Source organism: Piliocolobus tephrosceles, chromosome 7, assembly GCF_002776525.5.
Source record: "Piliocolobus tephrosceles isolate RC106 chromosome 7, ASM277652v3, whole genome shotgun sequence".
Taxonomy (NCBI): domain Eukaryota; kingdom Metazoa; phylum Chordata; class Mammalia; order Primates; family Cercopithecidae; genus Piliocolobus; species Piliocolobus tephrosceles.
The window spans coordinates 103,641,063-103,650,439 of record NC_045440.1 but is presented as its reverse complement, the minus strand read 5'-3'; the positions used below and the strand labels follow the sequence as shown (position 1 = coordinate 103,650,439).

General features: G+C 34.3%; 1 protein-coding gene across 1 annotated transcript in view; it reads left to right on the top strand.

The window, feature by feature from the left end:
• Window positions 1-9,377, top strand: part of LOC113224949 (vacuolar protein sorting-associated protein 13B-like) — a 753,925-nt gene that overhangs the window by 55,879 nt on the left and 688,669 nt on the right. Inside the window, exon 6 of the mRNA XM_026454950.2 lies at window positions 4,538-4,719. Coding sequence (XP_026310735.2) covers window positions 4,538-4,719 — 182 coding nt within the window. The remainder of the gene's footprint in view (window positions 1-4,537; window positions 4,720-9,377) is intronic.

Here is a 9,377-nt window from a genome sequence, read left to right as displayed (position 1 = left end):
CTCTCCTCTCCTCTCCTCTCCTCTCCTCTCCTCTCCTCTCCTCTCGTTTCTTTCTTTTGAGATGGAGTTTTACTCTGATGCTCAGGCTGGAGTCCAGTGGCATGATCTCGACTCACTGCAACCTCTGCCTCCTGGGCTCAAGCCATTCTCCTGCCTCAGCATCTGAATAGCTGGGACTACAGGCGCTCGCCACCATGCCCAGCTAATTTTTTGTGTTTTAATAGAGATGGGGTTTCACCATGTTGACCAGGCTGGTTATGTACTACGTTTTCTATTTCTAGTAGTATTTCTCTTATAACTTCCTTATGTTTATTGATTTTTGTCTTCCTCCACTCCCCTCTAGAATGTAAGCTCTCTGAGGACAACGATTTTAATTTTTTTGTTTTGTTCATTGGAATCTTAAAATGGCTATATTTCCTAAATAGCCAGAATATAACTGCTTACAGAGTAGGCAGTTAATAAATATTTACTCAACTGATAGGTTTTTTAGAGAACAGCTTCAACATGAAGAATGAAGTCAACTAGGCCTCATCTGAGACCTCAGTAGCTAAATAGTAGTAAGGACATTACAGCTCATTTCTTTATGGACCTAGAAACTACAGAGTAAAAACTGAATCCTGGCTTTGAAGGATATTAGTTTTATTAACAAAGTAGAATTTGCCTACCATAGCAGTGGCTACAGAAGGAGCTCATTGACTTGAAAGATGACAGAAATCTAAAGCATGTCTGGAATTTACAAAGGTAGCCCATTGACTTGAGACTATTAGTATGTTGGTATATCAGGTTAGAGCTTGAAATTCCCTTATATTCTTTTAAAGATGAATTGTGCACATCAATTGACTATGTATACACTAGACTGTAGTAGGAAGGATAATAGAAAGTCTGGGAAATTCTGGGGAAGTCTTAATAGCTGCACATTGCTTTATCTATTTGAATGCCCATAGAATTTTTTCCTTATCTTTTTTGGAAGTTCAGTGACTTTACTAGGATAATGATCATTCAGAATCAGTATTGTTTGTGACACATTGTGCCCTTTGTAGTTTAAGTGTTTATTTTAGACAAGATGTTTTTGACAAATATTTCTGTATACTGTTTCTTTTCTATTTGTTTTCTTCTTTAGGAACACTGATTATGTATATTTTGTATTGCTTTTTCCTGTTATTGATATCAGTATCCTTTTCTTATATTGTTTTATAATTTTTCAAAATTGTTATTTTTGTATTTCGAGATTTTATCTACCACCTTCTTAATTTGAGTTATATTTTATTTGTTGAACTTCTAGCTATTTGGAGATTTATACATAATTTTATGGTATTAGTTTATAGTTTAAATCCATTGTGATCAGCACGTATACTGTATATGATTTCAGCCTTTTTCATTTTACTTAGACTTGCTTTTATGTTCTTATAGTATGCCTTGGTGAATGTGTATTCTGCTGTTGTTGGGTGGGGTGTCCTACAAATGTCAGTTAGGCCAAATTGATTCATAGTAGTGTTTTTGTTTTTAATTCTTTACTTACGTTCTATTTGTTTTATCAATTCCCCTGAGAGGAGCATTGAAATCTTCAGGTTTTCGATTTGTCTATTCCTGTTTTCAGTTATGTATTTTTAAAAATGTATGTATTTTGGACATCTGTAGTGCCTACAGACTTAATTAACCATGTTATCATTATGAAAAAATCTCTCTATATCCATGGTAATAGTCTTTGTTCCAAAGTTACTTTGTCTAATATTAATGCATGACTTTTTTTATTAGAATTATGTGGTGTTTCTTTTGCTCATTCGTTTACTCCTTCATGCTCCTATCCCCTTTATTTTTAACCTATCTACTTTATATTTAAAGTGGATATATAGTTGGTCTTTTTTTTTTTTTTCAATATAATCTGAGCATCTTTTCCTTGAATTGGTATGCTTAAGTGTTTGAGACTTAACATAATACTATATTTTGGGGTTTAGTTCTAGTATCTTGCTGTTTGTTTTCTAGTTATCCCATCTATTGTTTGTTTTCTTTTTTTCTTTTCCCAACTTTATTTAGATTGATTCCATTTCATCCTCTCTATTTCATTCTTATTTCACTCTGTCTCCACTATTGCCTTTATTAGTTTTACTTTTTAGTTTTATGGCTTTAGTTGTCCTTGGTTTTATAGTTTACATCTTTTACTTATCACAGCTATCTTCAAATAATGTTATTCTGTGTCATACATTGTGTAAGAACTTCCATTTCCCTCTTCCTGTCCTTGGCTATTGGCATTATGCATTCTACTTTTACATATGTTATAAACTCTGAACTATATTGTTATGATTTTTGCTTTAAACAGTTAATCTTGTTAGAAGATGAGAATGTTTCCTCCCCTTCCTTCCTTCTTTCCTTCCTTCCTTCCTTCCTTCCTTCCTTCCTTCCTTCCTTCCTTCCTTCCTTCCTTCCTTCCTTTCTTTTCTTTCTTTTCTTTCTTTCTTCCTTTTCTTCTTTCTTCTTTTTCTTTAAATTCACCCATATATTTACCATTCCTAGCACTCTTCACATTTCTTTGTGTAGAGCCACAAATATTTCCATCTGGTATCACATTCATTTAGCCTGAAGAATTTTCTTTTAACATTTTTTATAGTACAGATATGCTGGTGAGGAATTCTTCCCAGTGTTTAGTCATAAAAAAGCTCTTTTGCTAACATTTTTAAAAGATTTTTTTTCTGAATTTTGGATTCTAGGCTGACCGGTTTTCTTTTTTCTTTCTGCATTTCAGTCATGTTACTCTGTTGTCTTCTGTTGTGCATGATTTCTGATGAGGAGTCTGCTTTCATTTTCTAGCTTTGTTTCTTTACATGTGATGTGTTTTTCTCCTTAACACTAGTTTTCAGCAATTTGGTTATAATGTGCCTTGCTATGTTTTTAATTCTCTTCTGCTTGGGGTTTGTTGAACTTCTGGGATATTTGGGTTTATAGTTTTCTTCAAATTGCTTGATAGTGTCCCGCATCGCATCCCACATCCCATTAAAGCTTTGTTCAGTTATTTTAGTCTCTCTCTCTCTCTTTTTTTTTTTTTTTTTTTGAGATGGAGTCTCTCTCTGTCGCCCAGGCTGGAATGCAGTGGCATGATCTCAATCTGGGTTTACTGCAGTCTCCGCCTCCTGAGTTCAAGCAATTCTCCTGCTTCAGGCTCCTGAGTAGCTGGGATTACAGGCATGCGCCACCACGCCCAGCTAATTTTTGTATTTTTAGTAGAGACGGGATTTCACCATGTTGGTCAGGCTGGTCTCAAGCTCCTGACCTTGTGATCCGCCCGCCTTGCCTTGCCAAAGTGCTGGGATTACAGGTGTGAGCCCCCGCGCCAGGCCTGTTTTAGTGTTTTATCTTTCCTGGTCCTCGATTTCCTGGGAACTCCTCAGAGACTAATCAGCTAGTGGGAGAAGAGAGGGAGGCGTTTATTCCTACATTTCCGTCTTCTGCATGTATGATTGCAAAGTAGTTTGCTGGTGTCTCATGCTGTGCATGGTGGCTTTAGGCAATGCAAATGAAACTGTGCATTGAATTGGTCTCCATAGCAGTGGCCAGAATACGAGGTAGGGTGAGAAGCTTTTTAGGTGATATACAAGAGATGTTCTGTACTCTCTGTGTGTGGTTACAGTTGGGAAAATGACAAATGATGGAGGGTTTGTGAGGTTGAGGAAAGAGCAGGTTACAGTCTACTGTAGTAGCATCCTGATTTTTTTTGTATCTATCTTTTGTTTTATTGTTCTATTTTATCTTGCACGCTTAATTAACCTTCAGTATAAACTTGTTGCTCACAGACATTGAAATGTTTCCTTACTCTGAGGCTTTGTTATTTAGAAAATTTAATTACATAATTCACTTTATTCATAGACAAAACCAAATGAATAAGGGATCAACAAATTAGATATTCCAGGGCAGGAATTTTAAAAATGATTTTCCATGTTACTATCAAGTAGAGTCTGCATATAATGGAAATACTTCATAAATACTTCTGAGAGAAAGGATTAGGATAGAGAGCTGTGGATCAGGTTTCCTGGATTTAAATTCTAATTTTTCCTTTTTTTAGTAGTATGACATTTGATACCTTAATATATCTGTGTGTGTCTTGGTTTTCCCATTTGAAAAACTAGTATAATGATAGTACCTCCCTCATAGAGTTATTATGGCAGGATTCAACGTGTTAATAGATAAAAGAAATCTAGAACAATGCAGATTTGCTAGTAAATCCTTTCTAAGTGTTAGCAAGCACTATTTTTATTTTTACTTAGAATGATTGTCTTGATTATGTAGTAATTGCTTGAGCAGTATATGTGTTGGTGAATATGTGCGTATGGACATCATTCTAGTTTGTATTTTTATATTTTATTATTCAGAGTTCCTGAAATAGTGAAACTTAAAGTTAGCAGAATTGCATATCTGTTTTGTTTAATCAAATTTTAAAATACTTTGGATGTATACCCTTTCTTCCCTTGCAACCTAAGTCATTTAGTATTTTGTTGTCTACAAATGCTGTTTACTCTATTGTGATTCTTTCTGTTTTCTTGTGCAGGACCAAAAGATCTCAGATTGCTATAACTGAAGGTATATTTGAACTTCCAAATCTCACAGTTCAAGCTACAAGAGCACAGACACTTCTCTTGCAAGCAATATATCAAAGTTGGTCTCATCTTGGAAATGTCAGCTCTTCCGCAGTGAATGAAGCTTTGATAAATGAAGTCTTCCTAAGTACAGGTAAGAGCACAATCTTTTTGATAAGTATATGGAAAATTTGTGTTAGAGGCAACTAATATTTTATTATGAAAATCATATGTCTAGCATGGTCAACTTAAATTGTAATATGTTTCTGTGAATGTAGATATTTATAATTTATGCTTAAAATCCAGATTATGAGTTAAGCCATCCAGTTTTATTTCCTTGTACCTATTTCTGCGTGTGTTTCATAATTGCAAAAGATTATTTTTTACCAGCTTCTTGTATAATTTACCCTTTGGATAACTTTTGAGGGTATCAATGTATGTGTTTGAAACGATAACCAAATTATAAGTACAGTAGTTTTTATTATACTGGTAAAATGAAATAAATTCTTACTTGTAATACTTGGTTAGTTTGGTAAACAAATTTTGTGTGTGTGTGTGTTTGAAAAGCATTAATCTGACACCCTTAATGAGTTAATTAACTACTAAAAATACAAATTTCTGCTTTGATGTCACTATAAGAGATATCTTCTTCTTATCACTCAGTTTGCATGTAAATAAAAAATTATAGAAGCTTTTTAAAGTTGTTTCAGTTCAAAATAATAATGTTATGTTTGTCAGTAACATGAAAGTAGTTTTTAAATGTTATAATTTAAGTGTAATTATGCTTAAAGTAACATTATTTTTAATTTATCTGTTAAAATAAAGCGACTTTTGTTCTTATATGATGCTTTTGAAGGTTTTAATTTCAGACCTGACATACAAAATAGAGTTTTCTTTTTTGGCCTACCCATTAACTAATGTAAAATACAGGTTGATTATCCCTTATCCAAAGTGCTTAGTACCAGAGTGATTCAAATTTCAGATTTTTTTTCAGATTTGGAATATTTGCCCTTACATAATGAGATATACTGGAGATGTAACTCAAGTCTAAATATGGAATTCATTTGCATTTCATTTACATCTTATACACATCGTCTGAAGGCAATTTTATACAATATTTTTAATAATTTGTGTGACTTAATCACATGAGGTCAGGTGTGGAATTTTCTACTTGTGTCATGTCAGTGCCCAAAGAGTTCTGAATTTTGGAGCATTTCAGATTTGGGGTTTTCAAATTAGGGATGCTCAAGTTGTAGTAGTTCTGGTACTGGCTTTTAGCATTATATAAAGAATAACAAGATAAATGTTGCAGTAGGCTAAAGGTTCTTCACTTGGAGCTTATGAAAGGACTTAGAGTTTTCTGAATCCTTGGAAGTGGTATGCAAATTTTATTGTGTGTATAAACACACACACAGACATACATATTTGTATCCTCTTTTTGAATTGAACTTACTGCTCCTAACTGAAACTTTGTACCCTTTGAACAGCATCTTCTTATTACATACCAACCCACACTCCATTCTGCCTACGTTTGGTAACCACCATTCTACTCTAACCACCATTCTACTCTCTACTTCTATGACTTTGACTTTTTTAGATACTACATTTAAGTGAGATTCTGCAGTACCTGGCTTATTTCACTTAGTATAATGTCCTCCAGGTTCAACTGTGTTGTCTTAAACGACAGACTTTCCTTCTTTTTTTAAGGCAGAATAGTAATCTATTGTGGATATATGCCATATTTTCTTTATCCACTCATCCCTTGATGGACGCTTATACTGATTCCATATCTTGGCTATTGTACAGTGAACATGGGTGTGCAGATATCTGTCTAATATGATTTCATTTTCTTTGGACATATACCCAGAAGTGGGATTGCTGGATCATATGCTAGTTATATTTTTAGATTTTTGAGGAACTTCCATACCGTTTTCCATAATGGTTGTACTAATTTTCTTTTTTCTTTTCTTTTTTTTTTTTTTTTTTTTGTTTTTTTGAGACAGAGTCTTGCTCTGTTGCCAGGCTGGAGTGCAGTGACACGATCTCGGCTCACTGCAACATCCGCCTCCCAGGTACAAGTGATTCTCCTGCCTCAGCCTCCTGAGTAGCTGGGACTACGGGTGTGCGCCAACACGCCCAGCTAATTTTTTGTAATTTTAGTAGAGACGGGGTTTCACCAGCATGGTCTCTATCTCTTGACCTCATGATCCGCCTGCCTCAACCTCCCAAAGTGCTGGGATTACAGGCGTGAAGGTTGTACTAATTTTCATTCCCACCAATGGTATTCTCTTTTTCTCCACATTCTTGCTAACACTTATCTTCCATCATTTTGAAAGTGGCCATTCTAACAGGTATGTGGTTATATCTCATTGTGAATTTAATTTACATTTCTGTAGTAATCAATGATGTTGAGTATGTTTTCATAAAGTTGTTGGTCATTTGTATGAACCATTTAGATGTTGGCCATTTGCATTGTTCATTTGTCACCATTTGTCATCTGTCGGCCATTTGTCACCTTTTGAGAAATGTCTGTTCAGATCCTGTGCCCATTTTAAAATTGCTTATTGTTTTCTTATTATTGAGTTGAGTTCCTTAGATATTTTGGATAACAACTCTTTATCAGAGGGATGGTTTGCAAATTTTTCTCGCAGTTTCTATGTTCTTCCTTCATTCTGTTAATTGTTTCTTTTGCTGTGCAGAAGTTTTTGTTTAATGCAGTTCCATTTTTCTGTTATTGCTTTCATTTCCTGTGCTTTCAGGGTTATAGTCAATGCCCAGACCAATGAAGATTTGTCCGTAAGTTTCTTCTAGTAGATTTACAGCTTCAGGTCTTATATTTAAATCTTTAATCCCTTCTGAATTGGTTTTTCCTCATGGTGTTAGATAAGGATTCAATCTCATTGTTCTGCATGTAGATATCCAGTTTTCCCAGCAGCATTTATTGAAGAATCTGTTCTTTCCCCATTGTATATTCTTGGCATCTTCATCAAAAATCAATTGTCCATAAATGTGTGAGTTTATTTTGGATTCTGTCTTGTTTTGTAGGTTGATGTGTCTGTCTGTCTTCATGCCAGTACCATGCTGTTTTGATTGCTATAGCTTTTTAGTATAAAGTAGGTAGTGTGATTTTTTTCAGCTTTATTCTTTTTTGTTTAAGATTGCTTTGGTTCTTTGAGGTATTTTATTCCATATGAATTTATGGATTTTTTTTATTATTTCTGTGAAAAATGACATTGGAATTTTGGTAGGGGTTGCATTGAATCTGTAGATTGCTTTGGGTAACATGGACATTTTAACATTAATCCTCTCAGTTCAGTAGAACAGGACACCTTTCCATTTATTTTTTATTTTTTTAGTTTTTTTTTTTTAAATCAGTGTGTTATACTTTTCAGTATATAGATCTTTCATATCCTTGGTTAAATTTATATCTATATATTTTTGTTTTTGCTATTATAAATGGGATTGTTTTCCTAACTTCTTTTATGGATAGTTTTAGTTTTGGACATGTTAATGCATAAAAATGGTACTGAGTTTTACATGTTGATTTTGTAACCTACATCTTTACTGAATTCACTTATCAGTTCTAAAAGTTTTTGGATGGAGTTTTTAGGGATTTGTTTTTTTTTTTTTTTTTGAGTTGGAGTCTCCCTCTGTCACCCAGGCTGGAGTGCAGTGGTGTGATCTTGGCTCACTGCAACCTCCATCTCCTAGGTTTGTAACTGGGATTACAGGCACGTCACCACACCCGGGTAAGTTTTTTGTATTTTTAGTAGAGATGGGGTTTCACCCATCTCTACTAAAAATAGGGTGGTCAGGGTGGTCTTGAACTCCTTACCTCAAGTAATTCACCCACCTTGTCCTCCTAAAATACTGGGGTTACAGGTGTGAGCCACCATGCCTGGCCGGGATTTTTACATATAAGATCATATTGTCAACAAGTAGAAACAATTTAACTTCTTTCTTTTCTATTACGATACCTTTTACTTCTTCCTCTTGGTTAGTTTTTCTGAATAAGACTTCCAGTACTGTGTGGAAAAGAAGTAGCGAGAGTGAGCATTCTTGTCAGTTCACTGATCTTTAAAGATTTCAACATTTCACTCTTCCATATGATGTTAGCCATGGGCTTGTTCTATATGTCCTTTATTGTGTTTAGGTACATTCCTTCTATACCTAATCTGTTAGTAGTTTTGATCATGAAAGGCTGTTGAATTTTGTCAAATGCTTTTTCTGCATCTATTGGGATGATATGACTTTTGTCCTTCATTTTGTTAATGTGGTGTATCATATTTATTGAGTTGTATTTGTCAAACCATCCTTGCATCCCGTGGATAAATACCACTGTATCATGGCAAAAGATTATTTTAATGTGTTGTTGAATTTCCTTTAATATTTTGTTAAGAATTTTTACATCTATGTTCACCAGAGATATTGGTCTGTAAGTTTGTTTTCTTGTAGTGCCCTTTTCTGGCTTTGGTATGAGGGTAATGCTAGCCTTCTAAAATGAGTTTGAAATTGTTCTCTCTTCAGATTTTTGGAAGAGTTTGAGAAGTGATCAATGTTAGTGGTTCTTTAAATGTCTAGTAGAATTCATCCAGTCCAGAACTTTTCTTTGATGGGGACTTTTTGTTACTGATTCACTCTTCTTACTCATTATTGGTCTACTTGTATTTTCCATTCTTTCGTGATTGAGTCTTGATAGGTTAAAATGTGTCTAGGAATTTATTAATTTCTTTTAGCTTATCCAATCCATTGGTGTAGCGTTGTTCATAGTAGCCACTTATGATGAGTCTACATATTTCCATTGTTTCTATC